Source organism: Diabrotica undecimpunctata, chromosome 1 (genome assembly GCF_040954645.1).
Source record: "Diabrotica undecimpunctata isolate CICGRU chromosome 1, icDiaUnde3, whole genome shotgun sequence".
In the NCBI taxonomy this organism is placed as follows: domain Eukaryota; kingdom Metazoa; phylum Arthropoda; class Insecta; order Coleoptera; family Chrysomelidae; genus Diabrotica; species Diabrotica undecimpunctata.
In genome coordinates this window covers 142,657,846-142,683,343 of record NC_092803.1, presented here as the reverse complement: position 1 = coordinate 142,683,343, position 25,498 = coordinate 142,657,846, and the positions used below count along the sequence as shown (strand labels likewise).

At 33.0% G+C, this 25,498-nt stretch overlaps 1 protein-coding gene across 2 annotated transcripts in view; it reads right to left on the bottom strand.

The window, feature by feature from the left end:
* Positions 1–14,752: 14,752 nt before the first annotated feature.
* Positions 14,753–25,498, bottom strand: part of LOC140432325 (putative fatty acyl-CoA reductase CG5065) — an 81,864-nt gene continuing 71,118 nt past the window's right edge. For both annotated transcript variants that reach the window (XM_072520155.1, XM_072520156.1), the window contains exons 8-9: positions 21,539–21,796; positions 14,753–14,993 (exon numbers count right to left, since the gene is read on the bottom strand). In XM_072520155.1, coding sequence (XP_072376256.1) covers positions 14,897–14,993; positions 21,539–21,796 — 355 coding nt within the window. In that variant the 3' untranslated portion in view covers positions 14,753–14,896. The remainder of the gene's footprint in view (positions 14,994–21,538; positions 21,797–25,498) is intronic.

Below are 25,498 nucleotides of genomic sequence, written 5' to 3'. Positions count from 1 at the left end.
GATTTTTCTTGTTCCTCTTCTTTGCTTGTGCTTAATTATTTCAATCTTGTTTTATTCTTTTCTTCCACTACAAATTTGCACTTATCGATAACTTTATCAACCACTGTCTCTACTGCATTGTTTATTCCTTGTTTGATTTTTTTTTTCACCGTTCCTCCATTTGTTGTTCTTTGAACTTCATCTCTGTATTTAAAATGTATATTTTAGTATAAATCTTTTTCTTACTTCTTTCTCTTTCAATTTATCTACGTACCATTTTCTCTGTGTTTTCCACCTTTTATTCTTTGTTGTTTTTATTTTACATGTTGTAATCACTAATATATGGTCCGAATCGATGTTGGCCTCTTTGTGAGAAAACGTCATTTATCGATTGTTTGTATGTCTTCTTAATAAGTACGTGGTCTATTTGATTTCTTTCCAGATTTCCTAGTCTCATCCATGTTATTTTGTGTATACTCGTGTATATATCGTGCTACTTATGTCCATGTTTAATACCGCTGCTAAATTACATAGTATTTCTCCATTATTGTTTGTTGTATTATGTATTAAGTTTTCACGTGCAACCTCGCTGAAGAAATTAATTTTCGCCTATTTGGACATTGAAATCTCCTATAAGGATTTTACTCGGCGTTTCTTCGCCGTTTCTTCTAGTTTTTCATAGAACTGCTGTTTTGTCAAGTCATCACTGTTTTCTGCGGGCGCACAGACATTTATTATGGACAACTTGTTCGGATTGCTGTTTACCTTTATGTATTATATTCTTTCACTTATGGGTTTAAATTACTTTATTTTTAATACTTTTTATTTTTTCTTTTCGATTTTTCCATGTCCCCCCTATCGGGTTTTCTGACTTCTTAAGAGTAAGAATGGCCAATTGCTAATTAAAAAGTAAAGACATCATGAAAAAAGAAGCAAGAGGTACCTCTGTCGAATGTGTAATCAACATTGACTGAAAAATGTGCTGAAAAACGAAATCTAAATAATATCCTTCTGCTAGTACATTTCCGCGCAGAAGTAACATATTGCTTATGCCATATTGGGGCCCTCAAGAAATCGAAAGTGTCGAATTCGTGAAGTCGAAAAATCAATTCAAGCTAAAAAAAGATCGCTTAGCTAAAACATCCTACATTCCGCCAAAAGAAGTAAGAACTGAGATTAATTTGCATACTGGCTACTTATATGCAAGCCGGACAGAAATATAAATTCTTCTTCTTTAAGTGCCATCTCCACGACAAAGGTTGGCAATCATCATGGCTATTCTGACCTTCGAGGCAGCTGCTCTGAACAATTGCCTTGAACTGCAATCAAACCACTCTCTCAGGTTCTTCAACCAGGAAACGCGTCTTCTTCCTACGCTTCTCCCACCCTCTACTTTTCCTTGAATTATGAGTCTGAAGATGTTGTATCTTTCGCCTCTCATCACATGTCCGAGATTGCAATTTCCTTTCTTTTATTGTATTTTCCATTTCCCTCTCTCTGCCTATTCTCCTTAACACTTCTGTGTTCGTGACTCTATCTACCCTGGAATCTGGAATCCTTAACAATCTTCTAAATGTCCACATTTCAAATGCATTAAGTCGATTTATTGTATTCCGGTTTAATGTCCATGATTCCTTGTTCTGAGGGCCAATGTCAGATCTTTGCTGCATAAAATCTTTTTCATTTTTACGAAGTTGGCACGTGCTTTTAAAATTCTGACTCTTATTTCTGCAGTATAATCGTTATTTTCTGTGATTATCGTTCCCAAGTAAGTATATCTTTTTACTCTCTCAATCTGCTGGCCGCCTACCCTTAATATTTCGTTTGTATTGTTGTTCTTGCTAATTTTCATGAATTTGGTTTTTTTGATGTTAAAAGAGAGTCCGTAGTCTCCACTATATCTTAATATTTTGTTCATTATTCTTTCAAAGTCTTTCAAGTTGTCAGCTATTATGACTGTATCGTCGGCATACCTAATGGTGTTAATTAAACTTCCGTTCACTTTTATGCCGCCTGTCTCGTTTACCAAAGCTTGTTGTATGTATTTGTAAATGTAAATTACCATCATGTAAATCATTTTCTTTCATAAAGTGCTCTCAATGCGGACTACATTCGTGTTTAAATGAAACTAATAAAATTGTTTCGTAACATTCCATTCTACTTAATTCTTTAAAATTACAATTTTAATTTTTAGTGTTAAGTCCCAGTATAGCATATCTGATACAACCCGTTTTTTTTTGTTGTTGATAAGTATAAAGATTAGCCAAAAAATTTTTATTTTTCCCATATTCTCTACTTTCTAAAGATATAGGAAATTAAAAAAAAAGAAATAAAAGATTGGGCAGTGTAGGGTTAACATTATTCTTTCTAAATTCTCAGTCTCAAAAAAAATTAATTATTAAATTGTAAAATAAAATGAGTTAGCAAGTGGGCAAAAAATTTATTTGTATGTCCTACATATGATAAATAAATAAAATAGAACATAAAATATTTTAAATTAAAATTCGCACCTATGTTTCTCACTATATTATGAATAGATAATAATAAATTTTACATACCATTATTTTTAGCATGGTATATTCATGTCTGTAATATTTTCTAAAGTCAAATCGAAGAAATTTTCTTGTCATGTTGTTGAAAAGTTCAGATCTACTGTCACCTAAGTTGGAATTACTTTCAGTTTTATACAAAAATACTTGTGCTATGAAGTTATCAGGACTGGCTTTAAAAGTTTTCAAAATTAAAAATACCTTATTAAAAACTTTTTTTTTGCAGTTTTTTTTTTCTTAATATTGATAGAAACAGAAATCGTCGAACGATGGAAAGAATACTTTTAGAAATTACTAAATATTAAAAGTAAGATGAAGGAAGCCGATGTTACATTCTATTCTGCAGATGTGGAAATACCAGCACTAACACTACAAGAAGTTAGGAGTACATCTCTTAAAGATCACAAAGCGCTAGGACATGATGTTATAAATGGAAAATTCATAAAAAAGGGGGAATAGTTTTACATTAAAAATTGTCTGAGATTATTCTAAAAGCATGAAAACAACAGAAAATACCTAAGAAATGGAATGAAAGCGTTATAATACCCATACATATGAAGGGAAATAAAGACAATTTCGGAACTATTGAGGCATATCGCTTATTAGCACAGCATAAAAAGTTCTATTAATTATCTTGCTAAAGACTTTAACTTCGTATTAGGATGATAAACGTCTGAGAAATGTTTTTACAACTCGAGGAGGAAACAGCAAGTCTGGATCTTCAAATAAATAAAGAAAAGACGAAATGATAGTAACCAAAAATCCAAGAGCAAGAGCTAAACAGAATATACCTATTAATGACATCAACTTCGAAGTAGTAAAGAGTTTATATATCTGGGGATGGTGATCACAGATGACAACCATATATAAAAAGAAGTCTCAGCAAGGATAGCTGTGGGGAATAAAGCATTATACTTCCTATTATCATTATTAAGAAATAAGCTACTAAAACGAAAATCTAAATTAAGACCGTACACGCTAATTATTCAGAATGATATTTGAACCTGAAAGAGATTTGTCAGGAAAGTGGAGAAGGTGCCACAATGCTGAATTGGTAACTCTGTATGGTACTTAAAACATCGTCCAACGTATAAAACCTAAACAGATAAGGTAGGCATGTCATGTAGTAGGATCAGAGGAAAACAGAGTGCTAAAAACAGTGTTTTCTGAGATCATACGGTAGAAGATCAGTAAGCTGTTCCAAAAAAAGATGGAAGGATGATGTTAAAACCGATTTAACTAAGATTGGGATACAACAATGGGAAATGGCAACGCAAGATCGTAGAAGATAGAGGGCTATAGTGGATGCGGCGAGGACTCACCACGAGTTGTAAAACCAGTAAAGAAAGAAAGAAGGATTAAAACTAAAATGGCACAGAAAGTAGACGAAATAATATATCGCAGTGAAAAACTTGATGCATTCTATATACTTTAACCTGTCAAATTCAGTGTCAGCGTGTGACAACTAATTTATTAAATAATAACGCACATTGACATTGGAAATACCTTTTATATATAAAATTTTTTGTTAATACAGTTTTGATATTTTTTATTTTTAAAATCTAAAGAATGATTTTCCAAACGTATGAGGAAATCAACTAACTACATATGGATTAAAAAGATCTATCCAAAGGCTCTTTTGATTTTGCCTCTAGTTTTCTCTTTATTGTATTCTATCTTTCGCATTGCTTGCTGCATTTCTAATCTATAATTAGTAGGTTTGTATCTCTTCTCAATAAGTGCCCGTTCCAATTTATTCTCTGCGACTTAACAGATGCTAAGCGCAGCACAGCATTCAAATGCAGCGGGTACGCTGCATTTATATTATGTGCTTGTGTTTTGCTGTCTTTACTTGATCTTGCCCTGTCTTCATTAATTTTTACTGTTTTTTTGTAGTGACTATCTTTTAAAAATTTTTAGTTGCTTTTGCTAAATTATTGTCTCTTATAATTTTCTATCTTTAGTTTTATATCGTGAAATATTATTCTATTGTACTAGAAATATTTATATTATATAGAGTGAAGTGGGGTATCTATGGACAAAATATAAAAAGTTTTATTTTGAAGTTACTTATGACGTTAGTTGGGCTTCAAAACACTTTCTTTTTATTTGTAGATATGTATTAGTAATCTGTTAGTATTTTCTCTTCAATAAAAGTTAAAAAATTATTGAGAGAGAAGAGAATTGACATTCTTCTTTCAAATGTAAGGGTCCACAGTTACCCGGTAATTTAGGGTAACTGTGGACCCTGACGGGGAGACTATGGTCTACTTGGTAAACTTCACTGTGTAGTTATTATAAGGAAAGGTGTAACTCTGGTTTAGAATAAAAGCAACGTTAAAATTGCAGAAACGAAAATTTTTTACTAAAAATCATGAAACAACAAACCGCTAGGCAATATTTTTGAATCTCCTTAAATCCTCACAAAACGTAACGACGTTTTCATCTTCTGATTTTGGGTCGTTCAGTATTCCTAATATCTTATCATAAACAAACAAGAGAGGCTCGTTTTCCTCACGAAATTTAAAAATATTTCTCACGCATCGTTTCAAACATTTGATTATCACGACTCTTTTCACGGCATTAATTTGACATATTAGTCCAATCGAATGAGTAACAGCTCGTTACTATGATATATTTTCCTGGTAATATATTTCCTGGTGGGTTCTTGAACTTGAGGTTCCGCACCTTTTTCCATATTGTCATTTAGAGCTTCATATGTGTCATCACTCTCTGCATAAACGACTTCTTTGGAATTTTCATCGTCACTACCTAATTTTGATTGTTTCTTGAATGTATTTTTCGAAGCTTTTGTCTTAGTTTTTAATAACTGTAGGTGTTCTAAATAGGTTTTAGTTGTGATCAGCAACATCTATTCTTTTCTTCTTCCTTTGTTCTAGCTTCGGAGAAGCTTTCACTGTTGCTAGTAGAACGTTCTCTCAGGATGCAATGGAAGTTTATGCAATGTAATTCTGGCTTTCTGTAGTAGAGCTGCAAGAGGTTGTACATGGGATCGTAGTTTGCTTACCCGTAGAACTTTGTTCGTCAGTGATAGTGTCAGGAATGTTTTTCTCTTGATAATATCGTTTTAACTTTTCGAAATCAAACTCATTTTTTGTTGATACCTGTTTTTTTTAAATTTTATTTACCACAACAGATTCTCGAATACTACTCCCAAAAGTTTGAAAAATTCGAATTTTGTTAGCTGTTTTCCTAAATTTTAGCGCTGCCAACTTGAGCCCCTTAAAGACAGACATATCCACAGGCTTCAATATTGCAGAAGTATGTGGCGGTAATTTAAGAATAGTCACATATTCTGCCATAGAGAACGCAATTAGTTCGGGTGAAATGTGCGATAAATGACCATCGTAAATCAAAAGAGCAGGCCTTTCAACGCAATTTAAAAAAAAAAACATTTTTGAACCATAGAAAAAATACTTGTTCAGTCATCCAACCATTTTCGTATACGTAGTCAGATGTCTCTGGATACTCATCTGTACTAAACATATTGCCCTTGTGGAGGATCATAGGTGGCAATATGGGTCCGTTGACATTAGCACATGCCAAAACTGTTGTTGTTTTCCATCCTGAGTCTGCAGTTTGCCTTTGTCCTATTTCTCCGGTTCTAGTTACAACCTTAATACGGCTGGGGTCATAATTAAAAGCCGTTTCATCTACATTCCACATCGTAGCGGGGTATTGTTGAAGTTGTAAATTATTCATAATAGTTTCTAGTTGATTAAAGAAATCGTAAACAACAAATGGAACACTTTGTTGTCTTACACGTGATGCTTCAATTAGCTCAGGTTTGTTAATAGAAAGTCGGTTACGTTTTGAAAAATTCAGAAACCAATTTTCACCAGGCTTCCCTTCTCTAAAGGGCGTTTGCAGATTATTTTGCTGAACATATAACTGTACTGTGTTGAGTATTTCTGTGCGAGATAATCCAAACACCCACTTACTCATAGTTTTTATCCGAGAAGCCAAAATGTCTTCATCTTCTTTGGAAAGGGCAGTTCTACCACCTCTAGTCACACCTGTAATAGAATTTCATTGTTTTAAAAAGTAAAATTGAGTAGGTACCTAATTGTGTTATTACATTGTGCATGTCCCTCCGCTGGTCTGCCTTTCCACCCATTTACTTTTGATCCGAGTGTCGTCACTTTTTGAGAGAACAAGTATGTACTGTACACGTTATATTATCTTGTTAATTTAAAAAAAACATTAATGTGTACACAGTTACCCCATTTTATCATAATTTCCGATTAATACTTGTCCTTTTCAAATACGTCCATTCATTTGTTTTTTGTTTTTCAACTAAAACTTTAGTTTTTTTTTTTCAAAATTTATAGTATTTTAAAAACTGAAGTTTTTTAAAACCTTTATTTATTAAGAAGGTGTATTAAAAGCATTCAAATATCTAAATTTTCTAATACTGACATGTCTTTCAAATATAAATCATTAATAAATACAATAAAAAATTTTACAACACTTAACATTATCCAATTATTTTTAGTCAGATAATTGCGGGAATAGCAAAATTGTGACAAATCAATAATCATGCAATTTTAATACCAAATATTCACTTATCACATTATTTTAAAGTAGTAATTATTAAAAGAATAAACAGCTGGCATACTATAAAAAGTTGACATAATGCATAGAGTTAATAATTTAGTTAAGTCTTGCTATTTCTTAAAAAAATATTTTTAAAAGTTAGTGGACCAGAAAGATAAAGATCTCAATTACATTTTAGTTAATCTAGCTTAAATGTAAAATAGATATTTTTAAGTTTGCAACTTTTGAGAAATCCGTGTAGAGTTGTCTGTCTCCCGGTCTGTCTATCGGATGCGTCCCCATGTGGTGGATAGGGAAAAGCCCTAACCGGTCCTAGAAGCGATGGGTAGTTGGGAAATAAAACTACCAACCGCTGAACCAAAACAGACTTATGTATGGGAAGCCTAACAGAGTCCCTGGCCCTCCAGGTTGGGGGTTGGGCTAGAGGCCGACAACTTCTTCCTGTAAAAAAGCTTATGTTACGAAACCTCAGGAAGTATTAGCTGAACGGAACTTACGACGACGACTCTGCAAATGAAAAATCGAATTGAGATTAGGAACATGGAATACCCCAACCCTGTACCGAACTGTAGCACTCTCATCTTTACATAGTGAGCACACACTAAGTAAATATTTTAGCACTGCAGGAAATGCGGTGACAGGAACTGGCACTTTTGACAAGAGAACATATTCCATATCCACAAGGAAACTAAGTTCCTGTAGCTGGCTGTATACCATGTATCACAAAAAATTTTTGGTAAAATCCTTTATAAAATGTACATAAAATTAAAAAACCCAAACGGGCTATGTCATGAAGACAAAACGTTTTCGGAATCCATATTCCATCATCAGTGTCTAGGTGTACATGTTTTGAGTAACTAAATATCTGTCTAAAACCCGTTAAAAGTTATTTGTTACAATTTGGTTCACATTATTTAGTCTTATATACCTATTAGGATGTTAAAGTTACCAGTGGATATGATAACATGGCAACGTATGACGCCACATGAAGTTGCTGGTCCTGAGACGAAGTGTCTACGATGACTTGATGATAGCAACTATTATATATATTCCATATATTATAGCTGCAATGAAAGTACTATTTGGACCAGGAAAGCACTCAACTGTTTGGATTTAAAAGGAAAATTCTTTTATTTCAGTTTGATCAATGCACATGCCCCAAATGATGACAAACTAGAGGAAATAAAAGAACAGTTCTTCGAAAACCCAAAGCAAACCTACAGAAAATATCCCATAAATGACCCATGAATGCAAGAAATTATAAGGAGAGCGAATTTTCATGCCTACGATAGGACAATCTCAGTAGTGATAATGGATTACGACTGATAAACTTAACAGCAGTACTAAATATGACAGTCGCTAGCACTAAAAAAATAAGCTTCAAAAATGGCTTCTAATAATAAACACCAACAAAAGAAGTATATGAAAATAAGCCCGTAACCATAAATCAAACGACCCCTTGTTAGAGAAAATGACGTCATCGAAGCAGTGAACGAATTTGTATACCTGGGAGCGCTCCTTAAAGCCGCGTTTACACGATGACAATTGTCGAGACAATTGTCAGAAGACAACTGACTGGCATGAAATTATTGTCTTCGTCTAAACACTTCAGGCCAATTGCCTTGCCAACTGCCCTCACAATGCTGCAACCAGTGAGCCTCCCCCACCACTCGAAATCTGAATTGTCGCGACAATTGGCGCCGTGTGAACGGTGTAGGCCAGTAGTGCTGTCTTGTTTTTTGCCAGTTCCCTCACCGGACACAACAGATCGAGCAGTCGGCCGTGTTTTAGCTGTCTACTGCCATGACAATAGTTGGCCCCGTATAAACATCTTCTCGTTCAACTGGACTGGCCTCCGACAATCCGCAACCACGTGATGACAATTGTCTCGCCAATTGTCATCGTGTAAACGCGGTTTAACACTGAAAATAATACTACTGCAAAGATAAACCGCACAATTTGCACGGCCTACAGATTCTATTTGGGCTCAATCTCATCCTTAAATCCACAATTATATCGAGAAATACAAAAATAAAACTCTGCAAAACAATAATACGCCCAGTCCTAATATATGGTTCAGAGACCTGGACGCTAACAAAAAGTAATGAAAACATGTGTAGAAAGAAAAGTACTAAGGAGAATCTATGGAGCAGTGAATGACAATGAAGTGTAGAGAAGACGATACAACTTCGAACTTTATAAAATATACCAGGAACCAGATATCGTAAAACATATTAAAATAGGACGTCTGAGGTGTATAGGGCATGTAATGCGGATGGAACAAAATGACTCAGCTGGAAAAACGCTCCTTGATAGATGATAAAATTCTCCTCGGTTAGAGAAGAAGAGGAAGACCCAGAACAAGATTCATAGATAACATCGATAAAGATATGAGAAATATGGGCATGCGTGCTTGGCGGAGGAAGGCGATAAATTCTTAAGAAGGCTAGGTCCCACGCATGGTTGTAAAGCCAGAATGATGATGATGAAGCGGTCGTGATATCTAGACGTCGCGATAATTATAGCAGACAAACCCTCTTTGTAAAAAGTTACTTATTAAGTAGAAAGAAATATACATTGATATTTATTTCACTCACCGACCGCCGTTCAGAATACACACAAAATCACTTTTAAAATTACTCTCTCGGTAGATAAAATTAGTATCTACACAATAGGACAAACATGAAGAATGTCCTAAAATGAGATAGAGAGTAAAACATAGATTGCTGGTTACAAAATATGAGAGCTCTTACCTGTAATATAAGAATGTCTTAAACACTAAAGGTTCAAAAAGCTATCCAAAGGTATAAAACGATTTATTAAAGAGAAAAAGAGAGAAAAACAAATAGCATAAATAAAATCAGTACAAATACATAAAGAACTAAACAAAATTCCTACTACTAAATACTACTTACTAGTTAATAAGTCTTTCGAAAGTGTATGTGCACTATTAACACACACACTCCACAAGTCGTTATCACGAAGATCCTGGATCAAAAGATGCGGAGATGTGGTAACCATGTGTCAAAGTCCACCCAGAGAACCATGAGAAAAAACTTCTAACACTTCCAGTGTATACAAAAACGGGCACTACTGTATTATAATCAATATGTATATATCTGTAATTATAATCGATTGCTGTTATACCAACAGTGAGACAAGTCGTTGACCGATTTGAACAGCACTGTATACTTTTTGGGGATTAAATCCTTGACGGATTTTTAGGACTTCTGCCAAACAGAGATGTTGCTTCGTCCACGTCTAAATTCGCTCTGAGGGTAGGCGGGGTGCCTGATTTTTCGGGGAGTCTTTTTTTTGAAGAGTTTTAAGTGCACAAGAAAACTATATTACTAAAAAACTGTTGACAAATTGTTTGACAATCGTTTGACATTTATGACATTTATAGAGTGGATGCATTTTTGTCAAAAGTGGAGTTAAATACTAAATTAAAAATATTTATAAATAGTTTTACATGTTCGAATGGAATTATTCGAACACCCTCATTTTTGCACATAAAGAAAACGTTTCAATTTTTCTGCAGTAAAAATAAGGATTTATTATTGTGCATTTTTACATCTAAATCTCCTAATAATTAGTTTTCCCAATCGAAGAAAAAATATTTCATTCCATCTTATGTGTGTGAGATTAGATTAAGGATCCGTATAATCCGTTTCATCTGATACTGTATTTGTTAAAGTAACCTCCAAGTATTGACATTCATTTGTTTATTTTCTTGAAATTTTAATAACTTTCAGATCTTCTGGGCGTTTCCAATGATTATATATTACGTTTTATCATAATTAATAATCAACCTTAGCCTTCAAATTCTTTTTTCATTTTTCCTATCATGTAGACGGTGTCGTCTTTGTCTTCTGCTAAAATTAGTTGATCATCGGCAAACCAACGGCTACGGATATAGCTGCCTTTAATCTTTGCTACCATCTGTTCATATTTCTTGTTTCAGTTTTTCAGTATTTTATCTATATAAAGTTTAAATAGGGTTAGTAATAGACAATAATCTTCTCCAAGCCCTTTATTTACGTTAAACTTTTCTGTAAAGTTTAGCTCGACTAATACTATCAGTACATAATCGTCCGTAATGAAAAAAACTTTGCATTTCTGTCCGTAGCTTTTCCCACATCCATTCCTTAATGATTGTACCTTACAACTTATTCACCGAAGGTGTGATATGCGTAGTACCTCTCATTTTCTCTCATTCGGTTCTCATTTTCCCTTCTTTCGGCAATTTTTCATCAAATAAGTATTTCTTAAATAATTGTTTTCCTTTTCTTTTTATACTGGAGAACCGTCTATTTCCGTCTTTACTCTGTCGTTTTCATCTCTGATGTATTTAACATCCTTTTTGTCCTCTCTGTGAGGGGTCGTGTTTCTACCGCGTATGTCATTATTGGTTTGATGACTTTACTACTCTCTTTGTTATCATTCGGCTTATATGATCCTTACATTATATTCTTCTATTTCTTACCCAGCCATTGATTGTCTCCACCTTGCATCTACGTCGTATATATATACTTCAAGCTCTGTCGCATAGTGTTTTACTATCAATTTTTTAAAGTATTTTCATCTCTGCTGCTTATAACATTCTTTTTGTTACATTTATGCCAGGTCGTGTTTCTGCCGCGTGTGTCATTATTGGTCTGATGACTGTTTTGTAAATTCTGCCTTTCATTTCTTTTCCGATATTTTTATTTCTTTATATTGTTTCATTCAAGCAACCTGTGGCTCTGTTTGCTCTATTCACTTGATCTTTCACTTATGTTTCGAGCTCCTCTTAACTAAATAATGTAATACCTAGATATTTAAAATACATCACTTGTTCTATTATTTGACCTTTCAAATCCAATTTTTTAGTAAATTTTCTGTTGTAACCAAACATTTTGTCTTTTTTGGAAAAATTAACTCGTTAAATATTTTAGCGGTTATATTAAATTATTCTAGTTCTTTGTCTATATTCAGTTGAGACCTATATTTCGTCTTTAATGCAACCACCTCTGAAATTCCGGACTAGCAAAGGTAGGCTGCTGAAAATGGCAATAATATACAAAATAATCCTATTTTCAATGGAGAAAAGGCGTCCTCCATTCCCGCCCAAAATTCAAAGAGAGAATAATTACTAAACTCGTAATTAGCTCCAATTTGGTAGCAAGTTACCACTTGTTAATTTATTTTCAGCTAAAAAATAATTTTTAAAATTGTGTAACATGTGTAAATGACATTCTATTGTCACAAAACTGCTTTCAATACTGCTTTTCTTCCTTGTATATTTTGACACCTTTATTCACATTGGCAAACATTTCAAGTTTTTTTTTTGTTTTATATTTCTGCTCTACGTCTCCAACTTTCTATGTGCTTTATCATTGGTATCCAACATTATGTGTGTTTGCACCTTGAAGTTGTAGATTCAAAGTATTTAATTTTTTAAATATGTCGACCAATCAACTTAATTCCATCACAAAAAAAGCATCGCAGCCTGCAAGTAGGAGTATCCAAGTGTAAAACCATCATAGAGAAATTTATTTTAAAATTTTTTAAGAGTGTTGATTGACTCTGATACCCTGAGTGAAAGCAAGGTAGTACAAGTACAAGATTCAACACGTCTGCTTAGTTGTTCTGTGTTGGAGAAACCTTTCACCGAATACGATCTCCTGCATGCAACTGACACGGTGATTCAGATGCTCTTTTCTGGTTGAACAAAATAGAATTAGGTATTTAAACTTTACAGGTACAGTAAAGTAAATGCTACTTATTTAATATTTAAGGGTATGTATGGATATCTGATGCTTTGATATTAATAGAATTTTGCTGATATTAATAGAATAGAATTTTTACTTATTTAATATTTAAGGGTATGTATGGATATCTGATGCTTTGATATTAATAGAATTTTACTGTTGCTTGTCAATCTTAGCATTAGCAGTGTTGCTTGGCAATCGAGACTGAAATAAAAGTGGTATACAGATAACGACATTGTTTAGTTGACCATAGGAATTAAGATTTATTGCAATCCCATCTCTAGAGTATATTTATTATAATGCTCTAAAACTATTTTTTAGCGTTAATAGCAATACAAATAAATAAGTAAGTAAATAAGTAATATGCTTTATTGTCACTGAAAATTGTACAAATTTTATGGACAAAGCTTATAACAATAAGATAAGAAAGAAGAAAAAAAATCAGAATAAGAATCGTTTGTACTTTTAAATAAAAAAAAACAATAAAATTTTTCCAAACTTAAACATAAAAAATACTACCTAATTAAGAACCTACAAACTTCGTAAAATGTACCTAACAAAAAATACAAATTAGGAAAGCATATTAATGAATTAAGGGCTCAAATATTCCACCTCCTTGTGCTAATATTTGCAGAGAAATGAAGTATTTTTGCCCTTAATTCGACTAGGTTTGTCGCCCTTTCAAACTGATGCCTATAAATGTTTTCTTTGAGAAAACCCCCCAAAAAAAAAATCGTTAAGCGCTAAGTCACAGGATCTAGCGGGCCATTTAATTGTACCACGTGTACTTATCAGTCGACCAGGAAACGTTTATTTGAGGAAGTCAATAGTTGCTCTAGCGTTGTGAGCCGAACACCCATCCTGTTGCAAATAAACCTCCTAAAAATTAACGGAAAGGCGTCGAACTACCGGAATCATCTTATTCTGTGAAAGTTGTAAATATTTGGGCCCGTTTAGGTTTCCATCGATAAAAAATGGACTGACAATATGGTCGCCTAACATCGCAGGCCAAACATTTAACTTTTGCGGATGCTGTGTTCGCGCTGCAACACTGAGGTGCTTCTTTTTCAGAGGATAATACCTTGCAACGGATGGATTGTGTTTTTTATGTAATAAAACTAGAGATTCGTCAGAAAATTAAAGATTTTTAAAAAGTATTCATTTTCATTCTGTTTATCTAACATAATTACACAAAACTCCATCCGCCTAAAGTTATCTTCCGAAAACAGTTCTTGTGTTGGTTGTATCTTAAAACAGTGATACCCATTCCTTTTAAGAACTCGCTGGACAGTTCGGGCATTTACGTTAATTTCTCTAGCAATTTGTACACTATTTCAGGGTTTATTAGCTTCCACAAAAGCACAAATATTGTTGTGTCGTTCCTCATCGACAGGTCTAACATGTAGTTCATTACCTTCATGACACTTTTTACAACTACTATTCACACATCCCGTAGTTTAAAAATTTTTAATGGTATTTTTAACTGTTGTAACACTTGGTGGGGTTCTATTTTCGAAGTGTTCGAAGTTCTATCATCGAATGACCCTGAAATTACCATGTTACAAGTTGCACTTTTTCTTAGACGATATACAACATAATAGGCATTTTATTAATTATTTGTTTATTCTTTCAGAACTTCGGTTGAAATTTTTAATGTCAATGTGACAATTGCTAAAATTCGTACCTACTGTGAAATGAATATAGAGGTGGAAACGTGTAACATGTCACAGCGATTGCCATTGTGTTGTATGGTCAATAAAACAATGTCGTGATCTGTATAATTATTCTAATCTATATTTTGGTTTTGTATTTGTAGAAGATTTCAACTTTGTAGAAGCCCTGAATCAATTTCCCACTAATAACTACACACAAATTGGGAGCATAAAAAACAACTTTACCTTATACTTTATTTTTATTTGTACAGACATTTCAGAACAATCATTTGGTAACCATCAAGTATAAAATAAATATAATCATAGTACCATTATAGTACTTTGTTAAGTATAATTTTTCAAACGGTCAATTTATTTTTAATTATTATGCATGTAAACTACTAAAGAAAAAGGTTTTATACAGGTAATATATTATAAGTCCAATTACTAAAACCTTCACAAAGCGATCAAGACAGTACATTCTGAAAAAAAAAAAAGATAAATGCATTAATATATTTATCCTAGATTACGATTAAAAGATAACTACTACAATAATTTTTTTAATGGCATAGACATTAGTCATTTAGCCAGTTGCAATAGATTCTCTAATCAGACAAAAATACACAACCTTGTCCCTAATACAAAATTAACGGATAATTAGAAGCAAATAAAATAAGAAAACATACGGGGTCACTTGCTTCTCGTCTAGGGGCGAATCAAGACATTTTTAGTAGACAAACAAAACTGGACAGTGGATAAGGTGTTATTAATATAAGTACTATATTAATATAGTATATTAATAAGGAACAATTTTAGGATAAAAAATATAGTAAATAAAGTATATTTTTGTTTTGAGCCTGTAGCCAGCAGAGACTGGATATTGAATTGTGCATACATATTAAATTTAATTAAATTTTTTTAAAGAGAGTTTAAATGCTGTTGGAACTTAGTACATTCAAAAAAATGTGAAATCGTTTGAGAAAATTGGATTGTTCTGTAAAGCAGTGCACAAAGGCAGAGATGGCTTTTTAATCAAATATTTGTGAGTAAGATCTGATTCGTTAAGCTGACATATACTGGAAAATAATTTGGAATTTGTTGAGTGGACTTTGAGTAAGTACCCATTTTTCGCTTAACCTTCCAGCGGTCCAAAAGTAGTACCAAAGTAGTACCTTCCAGTACCAAAATGCTGAGAATTTTGCATTTGTATTTCAGATATACTTACGTGCGACTTTTTAGGTAAGTTTTTATAACATCTGTTTTTTTTTGTTATAGTTACATTATTCTTATTGTAATATTAATAACATATTACTATTTCATGCATTTTTTGTGTCGAAAACTTTTTACGTTGATATAAGAGGTCTATATCTCTCATATACACGCGACCATTTGTGTCAATTAGTTCCATTTTGTTTATTTTATTTTAGAAATGGAGGATAAGAAGAAGATTTTCAATCTCAATGATTCCACTGATATAGAAGATGTTACAAATTTGATGTTTGCTGAGTCGGATGACGTTATACGTATGGATGATAGCGATACAGACGAAGAGGAACATATTTCGGAACGTGATGACGATTCTGAGTCCGAATTGAGTGATGGAAGTAATGCCGAAGACGAAACTGATAGTTCCAAAAGGCTTATATAGCTCATCTAAAAAAAAATGGAAAAGTTTTCGACTCACGGATTTGGCAAAAAAATCCAAACAAAAAAAGTAAGCGACCACCTCACAATATATTACTCCGTCTCCCTGGGGTCATTGGACCAGCTAAGAATCTCACAGACATCGTTGATATTTGGAAGTGCCTCATAACTGATCCTATGATTGAGAGCATCGTAAACTTCACAAATATGTACATAAGTTCTGTAAGATCTAATTATTGTCGTCCAAGAGATGCCAGGGATACAGACAAACTAGAAATAACAGCCCTTTTGGGCTTTCTTTATTTGGCGGGAATTTACCATGGTAATCGAGTTAACCTTAAAGAACTATGGAGAATAAATGATTTCAAAACAGTGATGAGTTGGAGAAGATTTCTATTTTTAATGAGAGCATTACGTTTTGATGACATAGCTACGGGGGTAGAACGTAAAAGAATATATCGCTTGGCCCCAATAAGGAATATTTTCGAGGAGTTTGTGTCTAATTGCCAAAAAATGCTACTCGCTTAGGAAAAATGTTACAATTGACGAGAAACTAGAGGCATTTCGTGGAAGATGCTCCTTTATTCAATACATCCCCAAAAACCCAATAAATATGGGATCAAAATTAATGCCATGGTCGACGCTCGCATCTTTTACACTTATAACATGAAAATTTATGCAGGGACTCAACCAGATGGCCCATTCTCCATAAGTAATAAACCACGAGACGTGGTAAAAAGGTTGGCAACACCTATATTTAATACGGGGAGAACACTGACAACTGACAACTGGTTTTCTGATTTTGATTTGATAAAAGATCTTGGTGAGGAAAAAATTGCCTTTGTAGAAACGATGAAAAAAATAAGGCCCAAATTCCCAATGAATGTAAAGTTACAAAAAAGCGTGAGCCCAATAACAGGACTTTTGGGTTTCGGAAGGACATGACTCTTGTTTCTTACGTGCCCAAGCGCTATAAAAACGTAATATTAGTTTCAAGCCTACATGATGACACAGCAATCGACGAAGAAACTTTGGTGACCAAAAAAAAACCGGAGATTATAACATTCTATAACAGGGCAAAGCAAACTTTGTGCTTCTTACAATGTTGCCAGGAATACCAGAAGATGGCCGATGGTAGTATTTTTTTCCATGTTAAATGTAGCCGCGATCAATAGTTATATAATCTATTCCACCAATAATAACGAAAAAATACTTAGAAGAAAATACCTTCGACTACTTTTAAATGCTCTGGTGAAAGGACACGTCGAACGAAGAACACAATACTCCCTTCAAAATAAGCTCAAAGAAAAAATTTCAAAAAGAAAATCAGAATTAGGTATCAAGACAGTAGAGGAGGCCACAGCAAGTAAAAGAAGATGTAAGCCTTGTTAAAATGATAAACGTTCAAGAATCACGCGCTTTAGCTGTGAAATTTGTCAGAAATTCATCTGTTTAGAACATTCAAAGCATATTTGTTAATATTGCAAAACTGCGATACAATAATATGTGTAATGTGCAATATCTAGAAGACATCTTGGATTTATAACACCGTTGTTGTTTTTAATGAAATTCAATAAAAAAATTTGAGAAATACAGTGTATCAATCTTCCACCGATTATATTTTGTAATAATATTACAATATTTTATTACCTACATCTTAAAATAACTAATTAGCATTTAGCGTATCTAGGAAATACTCGCAACCATTCTTGTTGGTACAAGGGCCGCGACCGCTGGAAGGATAATAAATTGCTCCCCTTAAAAAAAATCTTAAAAGGACGCTCAGAAGCTTCAACAGGTAGTGGTTGTATAGGAGTAGATCTCATAGAACCTAAACAGAATTCAAGGTAGAATTTTGAAAAATGTTCATTTTTCTTAGAAGATTTCTGAACGCAGAACCATAGAGAGTAGAACCATCATCTATATTAGGTCGTATATAAGCTCTATAAAACAATAAAGTTACATGAAGAAGAAACTACAAAAAGAATATACCAAGGCTGGCCTAGATATTAACCTCGCGAAAACAGAGTACCTATCTACAACTGAAGAAGACAGAAGACCTACAGATTGACGACAACGTAACAATCAAAGGAAAGGATAAATTCAAACATTTGGGGTTTATAATCACGAAAAAAGCAATGATAGAGGAAGAAATTAAGCAAAGATTAGGACAAATAAGAACAGCAATCCGACAACTTAACTCAGTATGGTGGGATAGACACCTAAATATGAAGATAAAAACACAGATTTATAAAACATTCTTCTTCTTCTTCTTCTAATGGCGCTACAACCCTTTGTGAGTCTTGGCCTGCTTAACAATGTTCTTCCATTCTGCCCTGTCGGATACTTTCCTTCGCCACTGCCTGATGTTCATGGTTTTAAGATCCCTCTCTACGTCGTCTATCCATCTTTTACGGGGCCTTCCTCTTGTTCTGTTTCCTTGGGGCTTCCATCTCTGGACTACTTTTACAGCTCGATTATCTGGCATTCTTTCTAGGTGACCAAGCCAGTTTAGTCTTTGTGATTTTACAAATCTGACAATATCTGCGCTCTGCATTAGTTCATCCAACTCGTGGTTCATTTTAATTCTCCACGAACTATCGCTGCATTGGGTTGGTCCAAATATCTTCCTTAGTATTTTGCGCTCAAATATTCTTAGTTGATTTTCATCAGTGGTTGAGAGGGTCCACGTTTCACATCCATATGTGACCACTGGTCTAATTACTGTTTTATAGATTCTCAGCTTAGACTCACGATTCAGTAACTTACTTTTCATTAAGTCTTTGTATGCATAAAAGCACTTATTACCGCTAAGAATCCGTGCTTGTATTTCTTGACTAATGTTGTTGTTGTCATTTATTATTGAGCCTAGGTAGGAAAAAGTGGAGGCATATTTGTAGGTATGGTTGTCTACCTTCAGATTCTCATGTTCATTCGATTTTGTGCACTCCATATATTTTGTTTTGTTTTCATTTATATATAGACCAAATGTAGCAGCTTTTTGTTTCAGTTCTATGACTTTTTCGCTCAATACCCTTTTGTTGCGGCTTATTATGGCAACATCATCCGCATATTTGCATAGATCTTGTATTAATACAGCCGTTTACATCCAGTTTTCTAACAACAGCTTCTAAAGTTAGATTAAAAAGTGTTGTTGATAAGGCATCCCCTTGTCTAACTCCATTTTCAATATCAAAGGCCTGCGTCATATCTCCATCTATTCTCACCATAGCTTTGGAACCCTCCAGAGTCATTCGTATAAGTTTAACCAACTTATTGGGTATCCCTAACATAGATAGTTGATTTAACATCTTTTGTCGATCTACTCCATCAAACGCCTGTTTGAAATCGATATACAAGTTGTAAATAGGTATGTTATATTTAACACATTTTTCATGTATACCTCTTAACATATGTATTTGGTCTATAGTTGACCTCTTTGCAGTTATTCCATCTGTGCCAGGTGCTTTGTTATTTTTTAGATGTTTTATGACGTTTATCGTTTCTTCCAATGTTGGTTGCTCAACTAGTTGTTCTGCTGTGTGGTGAATTATCTCTTCATCTTCGTTTTGTTCTTTTTCTGGGTTTAACAGCTCTTGAAAATGCTCCTTTCACCTTTTCATTATTTCCTCTTTCTCGCTGATAATTGCCCCATTTTTGTCCTTGCAAACTGTTGATCTTGTTATGTATCCTTGGGTGCATTGCTTGATTTCCTTGTAAAATTTTCTAGCCTCTCTTCTATTATTATAATCTGTAATTTGTTGTATTTTTCTATTCAACATTTCTCTCTTTTTCCTTCTGCATATTTTCTTTGCATCTTTTCTGAGTTCTTCATATGCCTTTCTATTCGATCGGGAATCCCTTTGTAGACATTTCTGTCTAGCTACTTGTTGGCAATCTTGGTCAAACCATTCCTCGTTTCTTTGGCTTGAGGTTTCACCTAATGTTTCCTTTGCCATATTTGTAATTGTCGTTTTGATGATATTCCATTCTTCTTCAATGTTGTTTTGTTCTCCTCTTTCATTTAATATTACTTTTATTTTCTGCTGGTACTCATTCTTCTTTTTAAGAAGAAGACTTTATAAAACATTAGTGCGAAGTAATATGACATATGGAGTTGAAAATTGGATTGTAAACAAGAAAAACAGCAATAAGATAGTAGCAAACAGAGATGGAATGCCTGCGAAGATACTGCAGCGTAACAAAAATGGATAGCATAAATGGATGAGATGAGGAGGGTGGGAAGGTCTTTAAGAGAAGTAGAAAGGTAGATAGAACGCCAATAAAGAAGAGTGAAGTCGAAATGGAGATGATGGAGATACTAAAACAGTTGGCCCTAGATGTGAAGGTTATTAAAAGAGTTTATGCAGAAGAATTAAAAGAATTAAGAGCAGAAAATCAGAAGCTAAAGAAAGGAAAAGAAGCTATTAGAAAGGAAAGTAAACAGACAAAGAAGGAAGTTCAAGAATTAACTGCCAGACTTGGGTACCTAGAGAAAGAGAAGAAAAAGGATAACGTGATCGTAACAGGTTTGGATATACACGCTAATGAGCCGGGCGCGCTAAAATCGGCCAAGGGAAAAATAATAGAGAAAACCTTACATATACACGTAGGTATTAAATCAGATTCAGATAGGAGGTCTGATGCAGCTAGAAAACCAAAAAGAAAAGAAGAAGACTTTAAAGAAGAAAATACTTACATAAACGATAACTTAATAATAACTGAGAAAAGAATGCAAAGGAAATAAAGAAAAAAGCACAAGAGGCTCAAAGAAAAGGTAAAAGAGTAAAAAGAGGGTTTCTAAAGTTTACAATAGATAGCAGAGTATGGAGATGAAACCGAACAAAAGGAGAACTAGACCCACCAGCAAACTAGAGCCGATCAGAAGGAATGGATCAAAGCATGACGGAAATATGGCAATGAACGAGGACATGGAGAGATTATCAATAGAGGAAACCATGACAATAAGAAAAAATAAATGTCATTCAAGTACAATCCGGATAGGTGTGTGTGCTTGGGATATTGACTGCGAAACCTATGGTTTCATTCGCCTAATCATATTTGACTTTGATTCTTGACAATGATTAAGATAAAATCTATTATTATTTAAAATTTACATTATTATACAATCCGGATAGGTTCCTGGAACATGAGAAGTACTTATGAAGCAGACGCCCTAAAACACACAGCAACATATTAAACATATAACTACAATACACCACCAATATAGGGCAGTGCATGAAATTTATTATTTTACACGTATATTAAAACAACTATAACTCTAAAAGGAGAACTAGAACTAGGCAACTAAATTAAAATAAATAAAATATTTATTTTATAAACATTCTTTTGAAAATAGTTTTAAAAAACATTCTGTACTTACATCTTCATATTTCTTTTAGCCGCTGGTAACATATCGTCCGTTTCATTAAAGAAGTGCCTTCTTAGATAAAACATACAGTCCCTTAAAAATTTTCTCACGTCTTTTTCGTCAGACTGAACTTGATAATTTTCTTTTTCAGTTACATTTAATCCAGTTCTTATTTGTTCCAAACTCGTAGTTTCAAAATTCCATTTTCTGGTTATGTAAAATTCATACATTTCCATTCCTTTTAAAATTCTATTTTGAATTGCTAAAAATCTAAAAAATAAATGGAATATATATATATATATATATATATATATATATATATATATATATATATATATATATATATATATATATAATATACAGGGTGGTCCTTAAGTAATTGTACAAACAGAAACCGTAGATTCTGCACTTTAAAATATTACGATTCAAGCCAACTTGCTTTAATAAAATGTTGAGATTAAGAAAGATACAGGGTGTTAAAGTGGAAATTTAAAATTTTATTTTTCGCTATAACTTTTACGTTTGTAAATATTTTTGGACAAAAATGTACAGTTGGATGATTTTGAGTAGGATAAATTATAATTTTATACTTATATGGGCGCCACATATGCCACATGTGTAGCATAAATTTGCGCTTTACTTTTTTGCTCTTTAAGTTAGCTCTATTTGTGTTAAAAAATATTAAAGATACATTATTTTTACAAAGAAAAGGTATATTTGTTAGTAATCTTAGTTTGATATTTGTGCGGTAAAGCACTGAATACCTGTAGATAAGCATAATTCATAGTTTATTCTTATTAAAACAACTCAAAGATGATAATGTAACATCAAAAAATGCTTTGTTATGGGTACTAAATGTCTTATTGGAGAAAAGATATTTCATCTTCTTCTTTAGGTGCCGTGTCCGTATTCAGGCGTTGGCCGTCATCATGTTTACATTTTCCCTTTGCTATCGCTTCTTAAGTTTCTACAATGGCGTTGTATTACTTTTTTTCTACTGTAAAATGCTAAAAACCCAAAATATGTGGTTTATGCAAGATGGTACACCACAACATTCTAGAGAGAAGGCAGTTAGAACATACTTAAATAAAACTTTTCTGAACGTTGGATTGGTCGTGCTAGTCATATTCCTTGGCAATGTGGTGAGATATTGATATAATTATTTAATTCATAAAAAATCCGAAAAACATACTTACTGTTCATTATGTAAATTGTTCACCCATTTTTTTAGGACAAATAGAAACTAGAGCACAGGTATTGAATAACACATAATATGTGTCCTATTTTATAATACTTTTGCTACAAATCTAACCTGAAAGACTCGCATTTTTACAAAAACATCACCGTTGTCCTAATAACCGATATTGTTATACATATAGTAAACACACAGGCAATTTAGTTCAGCATAATATTAGTTCGTTAGTAAATCATAATAGTCCATTTGTTCGAGATGTAATTATAGTTACTCGTAAGCTGTAACGTAATCATAATATATAATGTCATCGATAGGTTATTCCGTGTGTATATAAGTAACCAATGAACGAGATACATCACAGTTTAATACATTATTTAACTTATGTGGCAAATAAGATGTAGTTCCATAAAATGCCATAAGATTTGGATATGTGTCCAAAATAATGTATTTATCCATTATACATTATAGCCACCACGTAGCCCCGAATTTAATCCGCTTGATTTTGGTGTATGGGGCGCATTAAAACAACGTGTCTATAAGAATCCCATAAACATTCGCAACCAACTATGGGAAGAAATAAATACTGCAGCAGTTTCTTTAGAACCAATGATGCTATTTAATATGAGACGATCTTTTATGGAATATATTGACAAATGAATTAAAGAAAATGGTGGACATATCGAACACTTACTTTGACAAAAAGTAATGTTATTTAGTTTAACTATTTCTTAATTTTGTTTGTAAACAAAATGTTTTGATTATTACTTTAATTTAACATAAAACGTAAAACGTTTGATGTAAAATCCTATTATTTTGTTATTTTGTCAAATCCCATTATTAAGTATCCTGCTGATATATTTATTTTATTTAATATTTCGTTAACTATTGACTTTAGTTAAAGGTATTTTATACCAAAATTCAGAAGTATTAATGTTTTTGTCTATTTTTTCTTCGTTGCCTGGAGTAATTGCCTTAGATCAGAATTATGCAGCTGATTTTTAAAATACGATTATCTCGAAGTTATTAACAAGTATACCTTTTTTTTGTTAAAATAATATATCTTTAATATTTTTTATCCCAAATACAGGTAACTTAAAAAGCAAAAAAGTTAAGTGCAAATTTATACCGCATATGTGGCATAAGTGGCGCCCTCTATCAGTTACATCAAAGGATAGAGCAAATTATAATTTGTCATATTTAAAAGTACCCAGTTGTAAATTTTTATACATAAATGTTTACAAACATGAAAGTTATAGTGAAAAATAAAATTTTAATTTTGCACTTTAACACCCGGTATCTTTCTTAATATTAACATTTTATTAAAGCAATTTGGCTTAAATCGTAATATTTTAAAGTGTATAATCTACTGTTTTTTTTTTGTACAATTACTTAAGGACCACCCTGTATATATATATATATATATATATATATATATATATATATATATATATATATATATATATATAATAATATCTACTAGGTACTTATCAGAAAACTGATATTTTCTGTTTAAACTTGAATGGACATTTTCAACAAATTGTATAGTTTTAAGTAAATTTTACAATAAGTTTATTATTAAACGAAATATTGCTTTTCCATGTAAAATTTTTAGATTTAGATAACGCATTATTAATAAATACAATATTTAACCCTCCAGTAGGAGGGATTACATGGGACAAGGGATTACATACAGGGACAAGCGCGGATTACATACGTAATCCATTGAATTTTATAATATTGCTATTCGCACTATACTGTATATTATAAAGTTACCTATCTCCTTATATGTTCGGGGCATAGTGTACGGAACTGTTTTAGTATGCAACTGTCGCTTGATGTGTCTAGGTGTAAGAAATAGATTGTGTTCTGTTACCATTGTACTACGCGTGTATAATACGTAACCCTAAACTAAAAATTATACATATTTTGTATTTGGCGGTTAAAGTAAGTTTTCTGCGTGAAAAAGAGTAACAAATATTTATTTTTTATTTTTGTTTTAGTTACCAACTAACATTCTACTTTTGTTTTAGTTACATCTAACTGGTTTACCAGTATACCTTTGGCCATAGACTTGCTTCAAAAGCGATTAACTATTGTTGGTACAATTCGTAAAAATAAGAGGAAGCAACCACAAGAATTTATAACGTCTAAAAATAGAGACATACATTCTTCACTATTCGGATTCTTCCAAGAAAAATGTGCCTTGGTAACGTACGTTCCAAAAAAAAATAAGGCCGTATTAGCTATTTCAACCATGCACCATGATGACAGTATTAATCTTGAAACAGAAAACAAAAACAAACCCGAAATAATAACGGATTACAACAAAACAAAATTCGGTGTGGATCTGGTTGACCAGTTGTGTGCACAATATGATGTTTTCCGAAACTTTCGGCGTTGGTCACTCACCGTGTTCTTTGATTTATTAAATATATCAGGAATTATTGTATTTTCCCTGTATAAGACTAATAACGTCATTGCATCACTCACAAGAAGCATTTTTCTTCAGGACATTTCGTTTGAGTTAAGAAAACCACTGATGTTAAGGCGACTAGACAACACTCACACATCAACAGAAATAAAATAAAAAATTAAATTTCTTTTAAAAATAAATAAGGAAACACCTAAAGAAGTTCTGACTCGATCTTCGGTCCTTGGGCGTTGTCATATTTGTGGATGAGCAAGGAATAAGAGCACAAGAAAATGGTGCAGCAGCTGTGATCAGTGGACTTGCCCAGGACATTTAAAGCAAATATGTGTACATTGTGCTGAGATAA